The sequence below is a fragment of the Manacus candei genome, unplaced genomic scaffold (genome assembly GCF_025592945.1).
Source record: "Manacus candei isolate 608988 ecotype Guabito, Panama unplaced genomic scaffold, ASM2559294v1 h1tg000011l, whole genome shotgun sequence".
Taxonomy (NCBI): domain Eukaryota; kingdom Metazoa; phylum Chordata; class Aves; order Passeriformes; family Pipridae; genus Manacus; species Manacus candei.
The window spans coordinates 26,069,179-26,091,622 of NW_026138059.1; the positions used below are offsets into that span (position 1 = coordinate 26,069,179).

Here is a 22,444-nt window from a genome sequence, read left to right on the forward strand (position 1 = left end):
TGTATTCTGGTTTGGTAGACAACATTTTAGATTTACATGGTTCTGAAAATTCAGACTGACTGAAAAAAAAGATGGTGAGAGGAGAATGTTTATCTAAGGAAAAAAGGCTTATAGATGGGTAGAATTTTGCAACACTCTTTTACAGATTACGTTCAAAACTGTTAAGGAAACTAGTACTTAAAAGTACTGGAGCTATTGGTTTTTTTGTTTAGATAACACCTAAAAGCATTAGGTTTTAGTAAGTGATGATTGTCTATACCAGAGAGCGCATACTCCTCTGTATCTGGGTACTGAAGGTACCAATAATAAAAATCAGTGCCATCATGTAGGTGGTACTTCACTCTGAGTACAGAGCACAGCATAGATGGGCTTTTTTTTCCCCCTGTGGAAGGAGAAGCATTGTAGTAAGAGTGTTTAAGAGTATGAAAACATGCATGCTCATACACTACAACAAAACTACTTTTAATGTTCTGATTTTCTGTCTTCAGTAGATGAATGAGAAAATGAATGGTTGAAAGAGCAATTTTAGAAGACACATGTGAACCAAAATAGTGGGTGTCTGGATCAGACAAGGGGTTGACTTTGAAAGTTATCTGATCATCACTGTCACCACACTTTGTTTTACACTGTGGAACAGTCTTTGCAGTGTGGAAATTTCAAAGTGTTTTGGATGAAATTAAACTACAAGCTATGCTCCAGAAGCAGTTGCAGACAGTCTGCTTCAGCCACTAATGGGTGTCTGGTTAATGGAACCAGCTGGAATAAGAAAGTCTGAAATACAACCACCTCTGATGATTTCACTGGGGACTTGGGTTCTCAGAAATGCCTTTTCTGCTGTATGGATCTCCCCCTTGCACATTGCATTGAAACACTATAGTCATTGTGAACTTCTTGTGGACCACAACTTAACTACAAACTCCAGTTCTGGTTTTGAACTTAGTCTCTGAATGAGTCTCTCTTGACTTCATGAGTATTTCTTGGACTCACTGATTCAGTACTCACTAATCTTGACTTAACTTTTCCTTGCTTTCAGCTGTGGGGTAGAGAAGCCAGTGGTATCGGGTGTTAGGATGGCATTGCAAAGTGTAAAAGTAGCTGGAGTTTTCTCTTTAAAGGGAAAGGAAAAAAACAGTGAAGAAGATTGGAACTGCTGCCTATCAGTGGAGAAGAGGAGTAGTAATGGAAAAAAAAATTGGATAGCTCTGCACCATGCCTGCAGAAATTGATAATGAAAACACTTGCTTAAATACAATCTTGTAGTAAGTGATGGAATGAAGAGTCTGGCTTCAGTCCTCTCTTCTGGGCACAAGTCAATATCTCCATTAGAATTAAAGCAGCAGCATCTCACTCTTCAGCCAAAGGTATCTTGGTTTTCTAGAGCTATACTTTGCTTAACAACTTCATTGTGAAACTATTTAGAAGACATATTCAAAGCAAAAATAGCGTATCAACAACTTAAAATCTTGAAAGGTTTTAGAAACTAAAACTGAGTACAAATTGGTATTGATATTTTTTGATTATAACCATAATTTAAATAGTGCTTGAACACTAGAAAATATAATTGCATTTGATTATGTCATTGTATTGGGTCTGATTGAGATGGAGTTCATTTCACCATAGCAGCCCTCACAGTGCTGTGCTTTGCACTGGTAGCTGGAAAGGTGTTGATAACACACCGATGTTTTGGGTGCTGCTGAGAAGCACTGGCACAGCATCAGTGCTGTCTCTCAGCATTCCCCCCCATCAAGGGCTGGGGGTGGGCAAAATCCTGGGAGGGGACACAACTAGGCCAGCTGACCAAACTAACCAAAGGGATATTCCATCCATATGATGTCAGCTCAGATATAAAAGCTAAGGGAAGGAGGAGGAAGGGGGGGACATTTGTTATTTACAGTGTTTGCTTGCTGAGAAACCACAACACGTGCTGAAGCCCTTCCCAGGAAGTGGACGGACATCGCTTGCTGATGGGAAGTAGAGAATAAACGTTCTTTCTCTTTGCTTGTGCACACACAAACTTTCGCTTTTGCCTTGTCTCAACCTACAAGTCATTTTCCATCCTGTTTTTTCTCCCCTGTCCAGCTGGGGAGTGATGGAGCAGCTTGGTGGGCACTTGGCATCCAGCCAAGGTCAACCCACCACAGTCATCCTTAGTTTTGTAAATGCAGTCTGATATTCTGTATCTGATGGAGTTTTACTGTTTGATTCTGGATTATATTGTTGTATTATGTTGTATTATAATAACAAACCTGTAAGAGCTAATGTTCTCTCAGCAGTCGTCTAGCTACAAAGTCAAAGTAACAATGGTTGTTTGCCTTGGTAAAAGTTTGTTTACCCTGGTAAACAAATACTGAATCAGTTAGGTAGTGCCAGTTTTCATTTGCATAATTAAACTGCTTTGGAAATTATTTAGAAGTACAGTGCTATGTTGTCTTGCTGTACAATGACCTCTCCATGCACAGTTCTAAATAAATAGAAACTGATTTTGTTGATTTGGTTTTGGCATATCTGTGAGGGCAGCAGTGTTTCAGATGGTGCTGTTTTGTCTGATGCTTGTGGACAGGTTTGAAATTTGTGTGCTTTTTTGTGTAAGTTTTTTTGTAATCTAAAAATCAGTTTGCCTGTAGGGCATCCCAACTAAAAAACCAAAATGGAAACAGGTCATTTATGTTTGAGTTTCTTTGTTGGAGGCAAAGTTGAAAGGGGAATAAAGAGGGATTATTACTATGGCGATTCAGAGAATGCCTCGATCAGAGGGTACTCCTATTTTTTTTATTTTCCTCTTCTCCCCCATACTTTTTAAAATGGGCTGGAGGTATGATGGGGTCCATACTATATAAACATTCAGTTTACTCTTTCAAATACTTTAAAAATCATCTGTTACAGTATTTATTTCTAGTGCCGTAAATGGTGAAGTCTCATGGGCAATCTGAGGTAGGCTTGGTTTAAATTAGACATAGTAGTAGTAGTTAAGGGGTTTTTTTAACACACAGAACTAGTTAAAGAACTATTCAAGTTTTTACTTGAATACTCTATTTGATTCACTTCTTAGTTGGATAGTTTGTCCGTGTACAAAGTGGTCATAAATGCTGGTTGCATCCCAGCTACTCCTTAGCTGCCTCTAGCCTCCTCAAATTAAAGTGCCTTTCATGGGAACCTTAACCTAACAACTTAAAAGGACTTGTAGCAGTTGGCTTTTTATGTATGAAGTTCTTGTTCTCCATCTTCTGGTGAAACACTGAACAACAAGGAGGAGAGAAATCACAACAATAAAACACGGTCTTCAGCTCTACCAGCTGTAGATCATTGAGGCTGAGAATGATGGTATTTTAACACCTCTGGTTTGTTTTGGTGTCCCCTTAGGAGGTAACTTTACTGTGTGACTTTGCAAAGACATCATCTGGTACTAATGCATTGGTACAAAAGCCTGTTCACTCCAGATACGTCTGAACTTGGATTTCTAATATATTTTTAGTATCCCAACTAGTTGATTAAAAAGGAAATGTGTTATAAAGCTATTGTCAACCAGTGTGTTCATTTTCCTTACAGAAGAGAGACATGACATTTTTAGATGCTGTGAGGACATGGCTGCCTAGTCCATGGTTCTCTGCTCATTGGTCATGCCTACTATCATCCTAGTCATCTTTTAATTTACAATGGGTTCTTGGGGCAGGGATGATTTGACTACTGCAAACCAGGACCAATGCTCCACTTTGAAGGGAGAGATCTGTTCACTTAGAGATTTATTTCTATTTTACCAGTTCAATTCCATGACTTTTCATTTGATTCTGTAATGATATTGGGACAAGACTGGAGTTGCACTGAAGACTCAAGGCCAGAAACCTAACTTAGTTTGTAAGCTGTCATAAATTGACCTCAAAAGTAAACTGTTATCAACTTTCCAGGAATTTGAACAATGCTCAGTTCTTTAGTGGTTGCAGTAGTCAGTGAGATTATACTTCAGGCTCACTCTGAAAAACACAGCCCTCAAGTTGAACTTCGCTTGAATGAAATGAATATCTATCCCCAGCGCAATAGCTATGTTTTCCAGAAAAAAAACCAAACGAACAAACCAACACTTTTATTCCCCTAGTGTTAAGTCAGAAGACAGCATCAGCATCACAACTGTATACCTAGCTACTTGATTAAGAATCCACATCTCAAGTCATCATGTTCATCTCTTGGGATTCAAGGGCTTTGTCATGAACTAAGGTGTCTTGCAATTTGTAGCACTTGCTGTCTCTCTAGTACCTATGCTCTGTTTCTCTTTAGAGTCTTGTCACCTCTGCATGCAATTTGAGAAATTTCTTCATGGCTATCCTAAGAAGACTAGAGATCCCTTCTTTCTGTTATCTTTACTCCTAGAAAGCAGTGTCTTGGTGAACATTCAGCATTTGTTGACTCCTTTCATAAAGGTGTTTTATTTCTCACTTCACTGTATTGTTCTGTTCTTGATCTGAAGAATTTATGTATGTACAATAAGGTTATATATAATAGTTTAATTTTTACATTGCAGTTAGACATAGTATAACTCATTGATTTTTTAAAAAATACTTTTTGTTTATGTGTATTTTCTGTAGATATTTCATTAGTGAGTTCATCAGTATTAAAGAGAAGTACTGTATTAATTTTTTAGAGATTTCATCTCAGATATTTTATTTTCTTTTGAGCAATAGTTAAACATAAGCAGTTGCAGCTCGTGACTAGCATACCTTTAAGGTTATCGATGTGAAGCATATGCATGGGAAAATACTTTTTCAGGGAGAAGCAAATAGGTTTTAGTTTTGGAAGTGAAAACTGACTTAAGAGTACAGACCCTTGGAGTTAGTATTGTGAGGGGTGTCTTTAATCTTACTAATTGGGTTATTTTTGTAACCGAATAGTAGACTGCTCCTTTATTGGAAAAAAAATAAAGTAGAGAGAAATGATCTGGGCCTACTAGTCAGACTTTTAAACCCTTGTCTTCATTTAGTGATTATCTGCAAGGTATGGAGATAAATGCGAAAGGCAACAAAAATGAAGTACAGAATCATGAAGGGGAAAAATATTTTTTACAAGAGACACAGTGAATCTCACTTGTCTAAACTTCAGTAAAATTACTTTTGCATGTCAAAAGCAGAAAGATGGCAGCTCAAGAAGGATGAAATGTGTAGGGTACTGGATATTGGGATATAGTAGCCACCGTTTCCATTTTAATTTCAGTTTAAGTTTTGGTAAGACTCAGATTACTTTCAGGGCTCCACTTCAATTTTGTAATACAAAGATGACTGTGCTAGTAATACAAAATTGGGGAGCATCACCTGTTCTGTTTTCTTCACGGGTCATCATAGTTGCATTGACAGTGTTCTTTACATTCAGCAGCAGTCAGTTGGCATAAGAAGACTCTTTCAATAGGTATGATAAGTATTTTCATATCCTTACTGCTGCAGTGTCTTGCTTTGTCTAGTTCCCATGGCTCATCATTGCAGGTTTTAGTAACTTGGACATCAACAAGCAGGAGTTAGATTATTATTGTGCATTACATTGCTGAAGTACAGTTGTGTATATTTGAAAGGTAGTTGTTGGTTATCTAAAGTAGTACACTAGAAATTCGAGGAAGCAAGAGTGGAAATAATTGCAAGCTGATCGGAACATGGAGCTTTTAAAGGTCAGTATTAGTTACCACTCCCTTTTTGCACTGTTCATTAGCTGACCACAGACAATATATTTCATGACCTGAGGGAAATACACACAGTTTTATTTTTCCTCAGTTTGTGTGGGAAAAGAAAACTATACAGATGATGAGTAGCACTTGAGCAGTACTTACGTGGGAGAAACAGTATGTGGTACTGCAAAATCTTCTTCCTGTCACTTTTGTTGTATGTTTTTAAAGGCAATGCCTGGCACTAGATCTGAGTTTATAATAAGATCTAATGTAGAAGACAGCTGCTCACAAAGAACATCTGTTTGAATCATATTTGGGGTTACCTGACCCAGGTACAGCACCTTGCACTTGGACTTGTTGAACTTCTTGTGGATACTTGTTGATGTTCTTGTGGATACATTTCTGAAGCTTGTCTGGGTCCCTCTGGGTAGTATCCCTTCCTTCTGTGGTGTCAACTGCATCGCTCAGCTTCGTGTCATCTGCAAATTGCAGACGGTGCACTCAATCCCAGTATCTGTGTCATTAATGAAGATACTGAATAGCATTGGTCCCAAGAAAGAGCCCTGAGGGACACTTCTTCTGGATCAAGTTATGGTATATGTGTTCTTTCTTGCAGTCCCTTTAGTCCTAAATAGCCAACTCTAAGCCAGTCCAGAGAAGTAAGTGGAACTTGATTTGACTGAAGTAGTTATGTTATCAGGCTCATTAGGGTGTACAGTATCTGTCTGCATCTTCCTCTATGATGATGCCAAACCCAGGTTCCCCAATTCATTTTCATTTCTTCATGATCCATCTAGTGATACAAGCTGTGAATGGCTCTGGTCATTAGAACATACCTGCCTTCTTCACAGGGGAGAATCTTAAGCCAAGAAAAAGGTTCTTTAAATCATGTACATGGTTCATGCGGGATACCTGCTTCACTGATTTTCTCAAGTTACACTCTTTCATGGCTGGAGCCCTCACTTTCCTTTGAAATTTCAGTTGATCCTAGCAGAATTGTAGGCATTCCTTACCAACTTTGAATTTTTTCTTGAATTGGATCCTTTGATGGTTCCTGTGAAAGCAGCTGCTCTTTTGGATCAGTTGGTTGTTGAGAGGTACTGGAGGAGTGAGAGGTGGGAATGTGCCAACTGAGGGGAGTTCTGCCTTTGTGGGAATGCGCAATATGAACCTGAAGGGGCACAGTGATCTCATTGAGAAGTGCTGTTGCTCCTGCACTTGCCTGTTTGCGTGGAGCTCTCTCATTGCTTTGCTACCTCTGCCACTGTGGAGTTTATTTCATGGAGGGCATTCCTGCAACCACTCTGTGTGCAGCTCCTAAACACTCATTGCCAGATAACTTGAGCGTATCAAACTTGTTGCTTGGACTTTTCTGCTGTGTGGATATGCTTGAGGAAAGTCACTGTAATAGAGGTTTTGCTAGTTACTGAAGTGGTTTGGGAAGTGCAGCTTACCTGTGTGACCACTCTCTGTCACTTGCCCAGCATCTTAGTCCTTTGGATTTAGTAAGGAATGAAAATAATAGTCCCAGGCATACATAAATTTAAGTAAGCTTGCCCTTATCCAGATACGTACAGGGTAAGAATAATTTTTTTAAGAGGTGAAGAAACACACAGATGTGGACCATACATGTGTAACTTCAGTTAATAGTAAATAAATAATGCCGCCTTTTAGTATAAAACACTGCTTTGGTGTTGCAGATCTAGTTTTAGCAGAGAGGGTTGTTCAGTATAACTTTGTAAAGTAGGAAAGCATCCTCTGGTGGGTGTGTTGCTACAGCAACATTCTTGTCAGGATTTTGATAAAGGATTGAAAATGATGAAATGTATTGTTTGAAACTTACCTGTGGCTAAATATTTTCCACAGTTTAAATCATGTATATAATACATATTTATTTTTATCGTACAGATCAAGATGATTCCCTTTTTGGAGGATTCTTGACTATGTAAGCTGCTGCTAAAATAAAATGCCCATTTCAGTCTCACAGAGGAACAAAACCTTGCTGCTGTGCTCTGAATGCACTACTTGGCTTGATTAACAAGCATGTCCTGACTAGGGAGATAAATAACTTAATGAGGCCCAGGGCTGGGGGTAAAATTCTTCCTTTTTACGGTTGCAAGCAGAGCACAACAATAATTCATTAAGCAAAACAGAATGAATTTGATTTTCTTTGTCCAGTGGCAGTGCTGTATAGTCTAGGGACACTCAGACAAGGAAATCTGTCATATTTTTGAAGGGTGCGGCAGGCATAATATAGTTCATGTAATGGCTTGGAAGTGGCTGATCTATATATATGAGATAAAAATAGCACTATTTCATGCTGAAATTAGTGCCATTGTGCTATAGTGCAGACTTCTCTGCTTGCTTTATAGAATGTATTTGCACTTTTAAAAGATCGTAGTAACAGGTCACCAGCACACTAAATACTTTTTGTTAGATGATGGATTCTGAGAATTTTCCAATCTGTTGATTGTATCTATTTTTACTTACTATTAGTACTAAACCTCGTATTTTAAAAATGAAATTTTATTTACTTCAATTTATTCTTATTAATCTGGATTTGAATTGTAGAGATCTTCATTGGACTGTTGTCGGTTCTGCAAGTGCTTTTGTAATTCTCCCATCCAAGCGTTAAGGTCCACATGGTATTTCTGTAAAGTTCCTAATTATCTGTGAGAATTCTATCTTGGATTCTGTCATAATGGGCCAGCAGTCTTCAGTATCATCCCTTGTGCAGATCAGATGGTGATACTGCCTAGCTGGAAGTGTTTTAGCATGCTGACTACTTGCCTATAAAGTCTGTCTCTCCTGCCCCATGAAACTTGAGGTCTTCTGATCTAGTTGTTACAGGTCTCCCTGATCACTTGCCACAGCCTCCATTATGAATCAGTCTCTCTACTGAGGCTCTTGGTTTCTTCTTCAGGTTCTAGTTTTTGCTGTCTTTGTAATGGCAGGCGAGAATCCTCTTGATATTCTTCAGTCAGGCTTCTCAGATGACCAGTCAGTCACTTGGTTATATCTCCCTGCCTCCTCTTTTCTCACCCCTCTCTTCTTTCCTCTTCTGCTCAACTTAACACTTGGAGACACCTCCAGGATATGTTGTCCTGACTTGGTAACTAAGTTTGAAATGTCCTTCACTTGCCAAAGCTTGCATTAGTCTTGTTGCTTGCTGTGGTCTTTTGAAGAGGAGAGTAGTAAAGGTAGGTGGGCTACATTCAAAATGAGACATCAAGTCTTTAATAGGTCAACCTACTGTTTCAAGTATTAAGTAGGATTCATGACTTCATAGATGAGCTTCCTAAATATCAACCTAATTTACTGGCAGAAACTATTTGGCAAATTTGGCTGTTTGGCTGCCAGGCCAGTTGTAACAAGTTTGGATGACCTGGATAAAAGCTGGGTAAAAATGGTACTTTATGCAACCTCTTACTGCCTTGGTCTAATATGTTAGCTACTGCTTGGGGGGTGGGTTATTGTGTTCTGGTTTGGATTTTTTAATATATTTAGTCTAAAAAGAGAAATATGTTGTTTCAAATGAATCAGAAAGGAAAGTAATTCATTATGACAATGTTAGCTTTAACTATTTATCTTCAATTGCAAAGCTGACTCTGTAGCATTCCAAACGAACACAAAGAATTTTCCCAGTATATCTACAAATCAGTATGAACAGTCAGTAAGCTGTGCTGAATTTCTGATTACCGTGTTTGTCCCTCTTTTATTCAGTAGTACCAGTAACTTGCTTTCACATTTTACCTTTACAGGGAGAATTGTTTCTTTTAAGCAAGTGTAAAATTGGTTAAGCTGTAATACTCATTTAACAAAAAGCAGTTGTGTGTTGTTTTCTCCGGTGCAAAAATACAAGTCATACCCAAGCATTTAAAAGAAGACAAAGTTTATTCCATAAGGAAAAAGGATTATATATGAGCATGTTTTTATTTTACACTGTGAAAGGTGCAGCATTGATTGGTCTGTTGTATACTTAGCAAGAAACATCAAGTTAGGAAGGAGGGTTTCTTCTACAGGTCTGTGGTATTCATGTAAACCGGAAACTTGTCCTATTCGCTCTTTTAATGTGAATACTTATATCATCTGAACAAGAGGAAGAAATTGTTGCCTGTTCCATCCAAAACATTGCTTCAAGACCCCAAAAGTGAAGGATTATAGTATACTTTTCTGGAGTGTTTTTTGTTCAGCTTTGCTGTTTTGCCACTGGCATCCTTAAACATGTCACATACGACAAGTCAGTAATAGAAATCATAATACTTCTGGTTATGTGAGTATTAGGACAAAGGGAGGCTCTTTGCTTTAGTTTCTTTCAAGATTCTTTGAAGCCAAGTGCTTTGTTCTAATTTGATTATTCTAGTGCATTGATCAAAATCACCAAGTGGTACTGATGTTTGCTAATATTGTTAGCTTATTTATCCAGTTCTTCTCTGTTGCTTCTTTCATGCTTCAGCTCTATTTTGCTCTTCCTTGATTTCTTTGCCATGATATGTGTTGCTTTTTTGCTGCTGTTGGGAGAGCGTCATATTGACGGTTGGAGTAAAACAGACAATATTCCAGTCAGGGTCAAGATTCCAGTAGGAAGCACTAGATGCTGCAGAAGCATCTCCTGCTGCAGGAGAGGGATAGAGTATGTGACTTCTTTTAAGGTGACTGTGTATTAGGCTTTAATGCAGCATTCGCTAAAACCTGCATATTTCTTACCTGTTCTGCGAATGCGAATTCAAAAGAATGCAGTACGATTGATCTGTGTTCAGACTGAGTTATTTGTAACCTGGTGGTAGTATTGTGACTGCAAATGACCACATGAAACAGTTTTCTGATTCAGTTAGTATAGTTGACGTTTTTTATTAAGAGGGTTTATTTTGGACATTGCCAAATATGAGAATTTTAGGTATGTTCTTAATAGTACCATTGGTTAACTCAGTACGGATAGCAAGCATAGACAGGGCAATGCTGTTAATGCTAATTTAAATTAGGCTAAGCTTAGTAGAGTTGAGGATAGGAATAGTCCGAGTTTTGGGTTGTCTTGTATGTTTTTAATGTGACTGACTTGCCTTTCAGGAATAGTTAAAGTTTGATTTTCTTACTTTCTAATACATAAGCTTGCTCCAAGTATGATTTTATCACTTGAGTTGCATTGTATCTCAGACGTAGCAAGATCTTTTAGATTGTTACATTTGCATATTAACGATTAAACAAAATCTTACCATTTCATGTTACAATGAGTTGAGAACCACTTTGTCCCATTTTTTGTTCAGGTATGTGGGAGACTCTGGAGCAGAAGAGCTTTGTTGTTTAGAGGGATCTGATTTGCCTTACCAGAATAAACCTTGTCAGAACTGAACCACTATTGTCAAAATTCTTTTAATTATAGCTGACCTTAATGAAAAGGGGAACTGTGACTTTTGCTAAATGGCCTTGACAGTATGAGCTATGTAACTTGCTTTCACCCTGACAAACCTAATTTCCTTCTATGATGAAATAGCTGGTTTTGCAGATGAGGAGATAGCAGCAGATGCTGCTGGTGGGAGCAAGTGAGGTAAGGGAGGTCAGAGAGGCTGTTGAGAGGGATGTCAGTATCCAGGGGGAGTGGGCTGACACACAGCTCAGCCAAGGTGAGCACAAAGCCTTGCAGGTGGGAGAGACTAGCCCCATGCACCAGTAGAGGCTGGGGACCAGCTCTGGAGACACCAACCCAGCTGCCTTCCTGAGCAGCCTCCAGGGTGCCCTTCTGGCAGACCACCAGCTACATCCTCAGCTGTGCTAGCACCAGTTGAGGGAGATTAATCCCTCTATTGAGAACCTGTGGGACTGCATCTAAGTACTCGTGGAGGAAAATCCTGATAAATGATAGTCAGAAACAGTTTGCCCACGAAGGCTGCAGAGTCTCTGTCCTTCAGGATGCTTACAGATCCATCAGACATTCCTCCAAACAACATGTTCTAATGGCCCTGCTTTCAGCAGGATGTCAGGACAACCAAAATTACTCTCTCTTGCTCTTGGCTTTCTGCCTGTTATGCCCCTCAAGAAGCAAAGAGCAAAATTGATCATCTTAATATGACAGGCTGCGTGCAACCTGCCTTAGGGTAGAATTAGATTGCAATCTGTTAAGCTACCCTAGGCTTGAGAGCAGGGATCCAAGAGGGATATGGTTTGGATGTTGACATGAGAACGTTACTATCTACTCTCCCTTAACGTGTGTCTGAGTCCTCCAGCCTTGACTGAAATTAATAGAAGCCTTTTGTATTTTAGGTGGTAATGATTATTTCATCACTCATGAGTTTTATTTTGAAATCATTTTTTGTAGGTATTCGTCTGGCAAGTAGCAAAACAGCTTTTTGACTAATGATTTTTTGGTGTATAAATGGTGTCTTTAAAATGCATACTTCATATTTCTTTCAGGGCCATGTAAAAAGCAATGTCCTGAAGATACCTGTATCAGTAAGGTGGCGAGACAGAGAAGATAAAGTAAAGGCTAGAACTTTCAAATTTACTTGCTTTAGAAGCTGAACTGTAGAGGTGAATGTCTAAAAAAATGAGTTTCCAGTACCTTAATTATGATATGCTCTTCAGGCTTCTATGCTTGGAAAATGTGAATGTAAAATGAATCATATGATGGTACCACAGAGAGGAAGTGTCAGTCATAACGTTTTTATATGATCAGAGAATGATTGTGTGTGGAGTCTTAAGTTCCAGATGTTAATGAAACAATAAATTTTAATGGAAAAAGGCATGCTTTGAGAACATGCAATTCATATGAGGGAGAAGAGATGTAATCATTAAGGAGGGTGGTCTACTAGTGAGGAATATAAAATTTAAAATTTACACTTGTTCTTGAACTTGTGATTGTTTTTTCCTTTTCCAAACAGACTTTGTTGGAATATGCAGAAAAGTGGAAAACATCAGAAGACCCTCTGCCTCTGCTGGAGGTGTACACGGTGGCTATCCGAAGTTATGTTAAAGCACGACCTTATCTTACCTCTGAGTGTGAAAATGTAGCCTTTGTGCTTGAACGTTTAGCACTGTGAGTATATTCTTTTTCGTTACTAAAACCAACCTGTACAGTTTTAACTTTGCACTGCCTAAATGCTTTCCCAATTTGGTGTTAAAAAGGTTAGGAAGCACCTACCTTCCTCGTGGTGGATGCTATATGTGAGAGAAAATATCTTTCATTGTTTGAAATGAGGCAAGAAGGACTCCTGATATAGGGCAAGCCAACATTCCTGGCTTGAAACACTTTGCTACTATTGATCTGCTTGCAATCTGAAAGTGCATCAGTTTACACAGGCTTTTAGAGGATCAGATTTGATGACAAATCCTTTTTTTTTTTATTTTTTTAACAGTATCTTTAGAGAGTTTGCTTTCACTGTTTCTGCAAGAGTGTCTAGGACCTTCTTTTCTTTATGCGTTCAAAGAAAGCAAACTTTTGTGACTGATGTTTCAAACAAATAACTGTTAGGATATTAGAATAAAGAATTGTTGATTATACGTTTTAAAAGTCAAAAATTGCCTCAAATGATTCTTCCATTTGACTTCCAGAAGCTGTATTGAACTTCTACTGTGTCTGCCTCTGGATTTACCTGAAAATAAATGGGAAGAATTTCAGGCTTTTGTACAGGTGAGTTTGATTCATGGAGTGAAGTCTTAATAGCTTTTCAGAATGGTTTGGAAACTTAGGAATGTTGAGCATGTAGCATGTCTGTAAAGAGCAAAGCCTTCAGCTGGAAATCCTGTGTACTCTGCAGTAATTGCTGAAGCTCATGTTCACCTGCATGCAGCAACTGTGGAGAAAAAATATTTACACACTATTGAAAGAAAATTCATGTTTTAAGATATATTTGTCTGTTAACACTCCTAGAAATGAAATATCATCATATAAGTCATTATTTACTATATGTGGTTGTACATTTGAAACTTATGAATGAAAGACCTCTTGATACTGCAGGATTGTTAGATCTCACAGAGGGCACTAGCTGGTTAAGGTTAGAGCTCTACTTTAAAGGAGAGTGTTGGAACAAGTTCTGCTCCTCAGTATTTATCACAAATATGTAGTGGGAGGTCCTGTCTACAATTTAGAAGAAAAGGGGATTGGGGAGGAGGAAAGAATAATACTGAAAAAGACCAGATACTGTTGACTCAGGATTCTCAGCCTAAATAACATAGGAAGATGCAAGGCTGATTATTTTATAGTGAATTTTGATTAGCAACTGCCTTATATAAATCAGTTCTGAAGAGATGTGTTTGCTGAGGTGTTCCACAACCTTCAGAGCAGGTAAAAAAATAATAGAAAAGGGAAAAGAAAGATGTGAACCTTCTTTTTTTTAAGGACCAGTGTAAGTTGTGCATCGCTACTTCAGCTGATTTTTGCAGGTACTTTGTTTGCTCCCAAGTGTATGTCTACTCCTAGATTTATACTAGTATATAAATGCAGTGAAAAGTATTTTAATTGATTTTAAGACTCCAGTCTGCTTTCATCTTATTTGCATAGAACCATGCAGTGAGGTCTTACAGCTAAAATCTTTCGCAATTACAAAAATGTTTTTTCAGTGTCTCCAGGACTTAGAAATTGAGCCGCTGAAGCGTTTGAGAAGAATAATAATTTAGGCAGCTGGTACCAGACCAATACGTGGACCAGAGAAATTGCTCGTCCATTTTTAAAAGAGAGACCTATTTCAAAATTTAGTTTCAGAAATTTCAGAAGTAGCCCTGTTATTAAATCTCAAGGTGAGTTTGAGGACTCAGTTGTTTTCGTTTCTCAACCTAAATCTTAGGCAATAGTGGCAGAAGTAAGATCTGTATCGGCTGAATATTAAGTATAGTTTGTTATACATTTAACTCTCTGTCTGGTAAGGGGTTATTTTTTCCACATAAGGTATAAAGGAGTGTGAAAGAGTCATTTTTAATGTCTTTTTAACAATACTTTGTTTTGTAAAATATATTATTCAGGTGGCTCATAAAAACTTGATGGAAAATGGCAGCCGGGAACTGCACATTTTAACTACGCTTACACAAGAGAAAGGAGTGTGGAAGAACCCAGTATTGTGTGGTATTCTTTCACAGGAACAGTTGGACCCAGATAAAGGTAAAATTTAAAATTATGGTTGGGATAAAATATACCTCGTTTTTATAATACACTGATATGTTATTATGATACATGGAAGTTCTTTGTTTCATATAGTTTGTGATAGTTTATAAGCTGTATAAATAAATATATGTGTAGCATTGTCTGAATTATGAAGAGATTATGTTCATAGGAATAGACAAGTTATGTTGGCATTTCACACAAAACATAATCATACCTTGAGATCTCTTGCAGTTTTCTTTATAAGCCGTGTGAAGGGAGTTTACATACAGGCTAATTTGCAATGGGATAAGTTCAGTACTAGAATACAAAAATTACTTGATGTAAACAAAAAAACCCCAAACTGTACATATATATATATATATATATATTTATATATATATATAATGAGAATGGCATTTACTCAGTTACGAAATGCCAAGAGGGCCATTGCTGAAGATTCGTTTGGACCTGAGTTCTGAGAATGGCTGATAGCAGTTGTGTGGGGAAGGGTGTATGATCAACAGGGGCTTACAGTGATACTGTCCTGATATATTATTTCCATTGTTGATGATTGCAATTCAGAAGAGATATCCTTGTGTTAAAGAAGTCTTAGCTGGTTTTTTGGTTCTTTGCAAAATTGGTTTTAGAATCTTTATGAGTGTCACACCTGAGCATCTGTGGCAGAGCTGCACTGTTCTTATATCAAGTAAACTAGTTCCTCTTGCTATCTGCCTGCCTTTAGCATGGTGCCTGCTTATTTCGTATGATAATCTCTATTTGTTAACAAGTAAACAATTCTTGTGTCTTTTAATGAATGCATCATAAGACATGATTCGTTAGACTACTGTCGTATCTTCTCTCTTCGATTGTATCTGTTCTGTATCTTCTTGCTTGACTGTCCCATTCCTCATATGGGGAACCAAAGGTTTATCCAGCAGTCGGTACGTAGGCGTACTGATTTTCTGCTTCCTTCTGCATTCCTTTCATAATGCTTCCTAGCATTAGACTTGCTTCTTGACTGAGCATTGAGCCAGTGTTTTCTTAAATCAGGACTAAACCAGACATGTTTCTTCCTTGAGGACTAGTACCTGTTTCAGTGTTAGCACTTTCCCCTAGCATGCTGCCTGTTTTTCTCTATATATAGTTAGGACATTTTTTCCTCAATGAAAATAATTTTGGTGATTTTATCAAGATTTTAGTTTTGTCTGTTATGCCACATTATGGACTGCTAGCATGTTTTAACTACCCTGCTTTTGTCAGCGTGTTTTGTGACCTTGTTCTCTACTGCCCCTTTCCAAACGTTTGTAAAAATGTTGGACATAGGTAGAGGTCCCTGGTACAGATCCTCTGGAAACCCACTGAGTTTGTTGGGGTTTTTTTCTTTTCTTTTTCTATTAACTGATAATTTACCTGTACAAGGATCTTTGTTTTACTACCAAGAGAGGTTGCTGTCTTCTAAGGATTTGAGGGACTTCTTTTAGTGCCTTTAGAAAATTAATTGGATATCTCCTTTTATTCATACTACCACAGCTCTCTTGGATAAGTCCAGTAAATGTATAATCTGTTTTTTTTTTTTTCTTTTTTACAAAAGTTGTGCTTATTCTTCCACAAGATTTACATTTTGTCACTTCTTGTAATTATTTATTACGCATCTGATAGAGATTGTGGATTTGCATGCAGTTCTCAGAGTTCCCTGGTGTACTCCTTTACTAGCTTCCTATCAACCACCCTCTAGCCATCATAACAGAAAGGTACTTGTAAGAGAGAGGTTTAATTAATATTTTACTCGCCTTATAGTTGAGGCTTTTTAAGAACTCCCTTATGAGTTCAGCATTGGGTGAGGAGGACACAGGGTAGCAAGTACAATTGTAACCATGGACTTCAGGAGAGCTCATCTTAGCATCTTTAGTGATTTTCTTGGAAGAATCCCACGGAAACAGGTCCTGCAGGGGAAAGGGTTGATAGATCTGGTTGATATTCAAGGATCATCTCTTCCAGGGTCAAGAACAATGCATTCCAATGAGCAAGAAATCAGGCAAAGGGGGCAAGAGACCTGCATGCTTGAATAAAGAACTCCTGTCATTACTCAAGCATAAGCAGGAAATACACAGGAGATGGAAGCAATCAGGCCACTTGGAATGAAGACAGAGAGGTTGTCGGAACAAGTCAAAATGAGACAAGGAAGGCCAAGACCCATCTGGAATTAAATCTTTCCAAGGATGTCAAGGACAATAAAAAGGGCTTTTTCAAATACATCAGTAACAAAAGGAAGACAAAGGATAGTGTAGGCCCATTATTAACTGGAGAGAGAACCCTGTTGACAGCAAACACAGGGAAGGCAGAGTTACTTACCTTCTTTGCATTGATCTTCAATGACAAAACCAGCCCTCAGGAATCTCTGGCACAAGAGACCGGTAGAGTGCCTTCATCAAGTTCACTGATGGCACAAAGCTGGGAGGAGTGGCCATGCAGTCCTTCAAAAGGACCTTGACAGACTGGAGAGATGGGCAGAGAAGAACTGTCTGAAATTCAACAAAGGCAAATGCAGGGTCCTGCACCTGGGGAGGAATAACCCCAGGTACCATTACAGACTGAGGGCTGACCTGCTGGATAGCAGCTCTGTGGAGCAGGACCTGGGGGTCCTCATGGACAACAAATTGTCTGTGAGACAACCCTTGTGGCCAAGGACAGTGGTATACTGGGGTGCTTTAGGAAGAGCATTGCCAGCAGTCAAGGGATGTGATCCTGCCCCTCTGCTCTGCCCTGGTGAGGCCACATCTGGAGTGCTGTGTCTGCTTCTGGGCCCTTCAGTACAAGAGAGACATGGAGCTCCTGGAACAGGTCCAGCAGAGAGCTACAAAGATGATTAAAGGACTGGAGGATCTCTTATGAGGAAAGGCTAAGGGAGCTGAGCCTGCTCAGCCTTGAGAAGAGACAAGTGAGAGGGGACCTCACCCATGTCTATAACTATCTGAAGGGAGGGTGTCAAGATGAAGTCAGGCTCTTCTTGGTAGTGCCAAGCAATAGGACAAGAGGCAACAGACAGGACCTGATGTGCAGAAGTTCCTCTTGAGTATGAGGAAGAACTTCTTTACTGTGCAGGTGACCATGCACTGGAATAGATTGCCCAGAGAGGTTATGGAGTCTCCCTCCCTGCAGATACTCAAGAACTATCTGGGCTCAATCCTGTGGAATGTGTTCTTGAATGACCCTGCTTGAGTACGGAGGTTGGATCATTGTGGTTCCTTCCAACCTTACCCATTTCGTGATTTCGTAATGAGTTTGGTTTTGATGACTGTTCATTTTATCATTGTTTTCCTGCAAAGTTTTTTACAGACAGGATTCCTTTTGCTTCTGAATGTTGTTTACTCAGGGATGTTTCTGCCTTGTACTTGATTGATTGAATCTTATAACAGTTGTTGCTTGTATCAGTGGCAAGATTGTTGTCATTACACATCCCTATTTTTGTATCTCAGTTGACAAGCTGTTTTCTAGCTATTGTCATTCTCTGTAATAATGCATTATTTTGTGTCATCTTCTTGCTAATTGAAAGGATATTTTAATAATACCAAAATTATTGTCCTATTTTCCTTGCCTGTAATCAAGCATTCCCAGTGTTCTACCACTTATCCTCTCTTAGTGGACAACTGCCTCTTAGCAGTCTTCAACCTGAACTCCAGTATAAGAGTCTTTGGAATATTTGTAAATGTCACTTACAGGACTTTGCTTTTTGTTCTTAATGTTGCCTTTACCATTTGCTATTTCAGAAGTTCCCAGGTATTTAAGCACTCAGCTTGTTACACGGGGTTATTATCATTTGACAGACTTGATTAACTCAGTCTTTGAGTAATGGCTAGCGTAAACATTTGTCTGTTGGAGGTGAAATTATTAGTTGAGATTGGAGGTGTTTTTCCTGATCATCCTCTTAAGCTTTTGATGCCTCTATTTGTTTCAGTTATTCCTTCATGGTTTTTTTATTTTATTCCAGTTTTAGTCATCTCAATTATGACCTATTCAGAATCTTTGCCATAACTGGGTATTTACTGAGTCGGTGATTATCTCTTATGGAAGGCCTCTGTTGTTGACTCCTGAAGGACAGTTTGCCTCTTTGCATCTCCTGTAGGAAGTGCAGCTAGGTGTCTGTTTCATCTCAGAGATCGATACTTTTGGATTCCTTTATTTTCAGTTCTACAAATCCAGGACATAGTGTGAGATAAGTTCATGTTCTCTGATCACACAGTGCAGCTTTTTCGTTCTGATTACAGATGAGGAAATGCAGGCTTCTCTGAACTGGGTTGTTCTCTTGCACTCCTAGTTTTGAGAATAGTCTGTTGCATTGGCTCCACCTAAATATGAGCAGGAAGTACTCGCTTCCTAAGATGTTAGGGAGACTGTTCTCTGAGTGCCATGCCATTAAGTGTTTGTCTTACTCCTGACTGCCTTGGGCACTGCTTGGTTTTCTGATGAATGTGTGTTTGTAAGGATTTGTGCACTAAGGAGCTTGAAAAAAAACTAGAGGATGAATACCCAGTTGTTTAAAGCAGTGTTGAGAACAGCATGCCTGTCACTGATTTCTTTGCTGATGAGTATTGCTGTGTTACTACAAGATGTTGATACAGTACAATGATCTAAAATAGTAAAATCCGTTTTGAACTGTAGTGCAGGAATTACATGCATACAGTAGATGCAGATTTGTGGTTTTGTGCACATATAAGATCTTTTCACATTAGAAGTATTCAGCTACTTGTTTTGTCACCTGCTTGGGTGACAAACATTGGCATGGCCCTGGATTTTTAGTCCATGACCACAGAAGTTGGAAAACGCCGCTTCAGGTACTAGATTCTATAATAATAAATAAAAGAGAATAAAAGAGAATCTCTTCTTGGGAACTGTTTAATGCTGATACCCCACTTGAGTTGTTTCTGAAGAAAATTTATCTGTCTTCCTCTGCAAGTGAAACATGACCATTGTCATTTGTGGCTGTACTTGTTCCCACAATGCTAATCTGTATTGTGTGGAGGAATAGCCTGGAAATGAGTATTTGGATCCCTGATGAGCTTGTTCTTGGCTGTGACTCCAAAGAAAATTTATTTGCAGCAACTGAATTGCCAGTAGGATCTTTGGTTATCATCTGTGGGCCTCCTCAGTGCCTATCTGGAGTTGACAGCATTACTTGTGACTGCCATCTGAGAGATTTTCTGAGAAACTCCTTCTGAGTTTCCCAGATCTGTTTGGTTTTGCGTCATGGATCAATCTGCATTAATTTAAGAGCTCCCAGGCAATGTTCCATGTAAGCAGTTCAGTGCTGAAAGGACAGATCCTTCCCCCAGTTCCTCATATCTTCTTGTTTCTTGCCTCTGTCTCTTGCCTATGTCTTTACCTAACAGGACAACAATTATGTGACTAGGCTGCAACTTCCTTATTCAAACTCTGGTTCCTCAGCAGTATTACCTCTTAAAAGTGTGCATAGGATCTGTAAACTACTTGTTTGTTCATGTGAATTTTCCTCTTTTTCCACCCTAAACCTATCTCCTGCCTTTAAAGAACGTTTGTCAGATTTGGAGTTTTGTTTATGTAGCATTGTAGACATTTGAGAAGTATCGCCCAAAATTATGGAATCCCATTGGGTCACAGGGATAGCAAAGTACCAGTCTTCTCAAATAATATTTCAAAGATCCATTGGGAGCAGATTGGTAACATTCTTTGCTGTGGAGCACCACTCTGTCACTTACCATGAGCCTCAGATAGTGGGAACAACTAGTCTCAGTACCAAAGCAGAAGGAAATCTGGAAGGACATATGAAAATAAAATATCCACACCATTAAATTCAAGAAGGCTGTATTAGCTGTGATCACTGACTAGTCAGAAAGGAAATGGTTCACCTGCTCATGCACTCATCAGCTGGTTCCATGTTGCTGTCAGACATTTCATTGCATTTGCATGCTGACTGGACCTGCTTCTGCTTCAGAATTCACCTGCATGACTGCTTTTTTTCTTGACATTGCATATGATGAACAAGAAGTACATGTATTTGGAGAGAAGAATTTTCCACATTTCTCCACTTCATTAATTGTTTAGGGAAGGAAACCTTACTAAGGTTGTCTTACTTTTTCACATCACAGTGTGTCTTTTGTCTTACTGGATACCTCCTGAACTACCAGATAGCCTAATTTGAGACCAGGACTGATCTTATTCTAGAATTAAAGCTGATTTGAATTCACGACAACCAAAAATATAGGTTTCCTGAAGTTGTGTGGCTGTCTGTCCAGCCTTATTTCTTAGTGTGCCATTGACTGAAAGCTGCATTACGCCTCAGTGTTTGGGGTTATGTGATAGCCTATTCAGTGGTGAAACACTCTACTACTGCACTTTGATCCTCAGTTTCTGTCAGTGTGGCTTGTGCTGTTCAGAACGAACTTGTTCTTCCATCCTTGAGATGGTCATTTTCTGGTAGTGATGGTGTAATCCTTCAAAGCTATCATTGGTATCTCCTCAGCTGGTACTGAGGGTGAGTGGAGGAACTGTCTAGAGGAAAACGAGCTTGGATAACCTGACAGAAAGCCATGCTGCCACTGCTTTTTTGATACCTGATTCTGACTACCCTTAGAGATTTAAACCTGGATGCCAAGAGTTAAGTTCTTGAATTTTTCATAAGTGTAAATGTAGTAGGCAGGCTTCTGAAGAATGTCCCACTGAAAAAAGCATCAAGGATATTACCATCACTATTCAGTGATTATCAATATGGATAAAAGGCAGAATTTAACAGCCAACATGGAACTATTTTCAGTAATCAGAGCATCTGTCACCAGAAGTTGAATGATACCAGCAGCCTCACTTTTGAGAGAAACAAAAAACCTAGTGTTTTCATTCTGGGTATATTCAAAGAAGCCCTGTGGACTTTTTACCCTTTCACCAGACAGTATGCCATCATAAAGGCATCTGGGATTGGTGCTGCATTCAACAGAATTGTGCTGAGTTACTGTTTGTATGAAGGATTCTGAGTCCCAGCTCCTGGTAAATATGAAGGTATGGAGTCCAGTTCAGAGTCACCCACAGTGTGAATGCACATGTGGGCAGACACCTGAAGATGACTAAAGAGGGTTACTGACTAGTAAGTGAAGTTCTTTGAGGTGGGTTGTCCACATGTACATTCACTCCCTGGTTTCATCCTTCTTGGCCAGAGCAAGGTTGAGAAGACATAAAGGTCTGTGGTAGATAAATCTATACCTACCCTGCAAGTGATGAAGGGTAGCGTAGTAGGATTATGAGTGCTTTATAAGGCAGATGTTTTTTGCTTTGTGCTCTACAAGTCCTCTGGTCAGCCAAAACACGACATACGTGTGTGGACTGTCAACCATAGAGAACCTCTTACTGCAGAATTGTGCTTGTGGGTTGTTCCTGCACTCATGTGCTGCTAATCTATGGATTACTTTTTCTCTGTTTTAATCCATAGTATAGTATAAACATTTTCTGTAATAAACGTTCATGGTCGTCCTCGCAGACTTGGCGTGGAATCCCTTGGTTAGTAGGACCTGACATGCCAGCTATGGGATTCAAGGGAGTAACAGGGAAACTGTGTCTAAAAGGTTATAGTCCAGTATCCGCAAGCTAATTTACTAGAGTGAGTAGATCATTGTACCACCTGTCAAATGTCATCTGCTCGTCTTTTTTTCTCTCATGTTAGTTCTGTAATTTTACATGAATTCTGCACGTGCCTTGCACAAACATATTTG

General features: G+C 39.0%; 1 protein-coding gene across 2 annotated transcripts in view; it reads left to right on the forward strand.

Annotated features, from left to right (window-relative positions):
* Positions 1–22,444, forward strand: part of ZNF292 (zinc finger protein 292) — a 56,130-nt gene that overhangs the window by 13,076 nt on the left and 20,610 nt on the right. Inside the window, exons 2-4 of one of the 2 annotated variants that reach the window (XM_051777909.1) lie at positions 12,517–12,671; positions 13,187–13,265; positions 14,594–14,729. In XM_051777909.1, the coding sequence (XP_051633869.1) occupies positions 12,517–12,671; positions 13,187–13,265; positions 14,594–14,729 (370 nt within the window). Of the gene's footprint in view, positions 1–12,516; positions 12,672–13,186; positions 13,266–14,188; positions 14,372–14,593; positions 14,730–22,444 lie in introns of those variants that run through there. The other variant, XM_051777911.1, reaches the window with a different exon arrangement.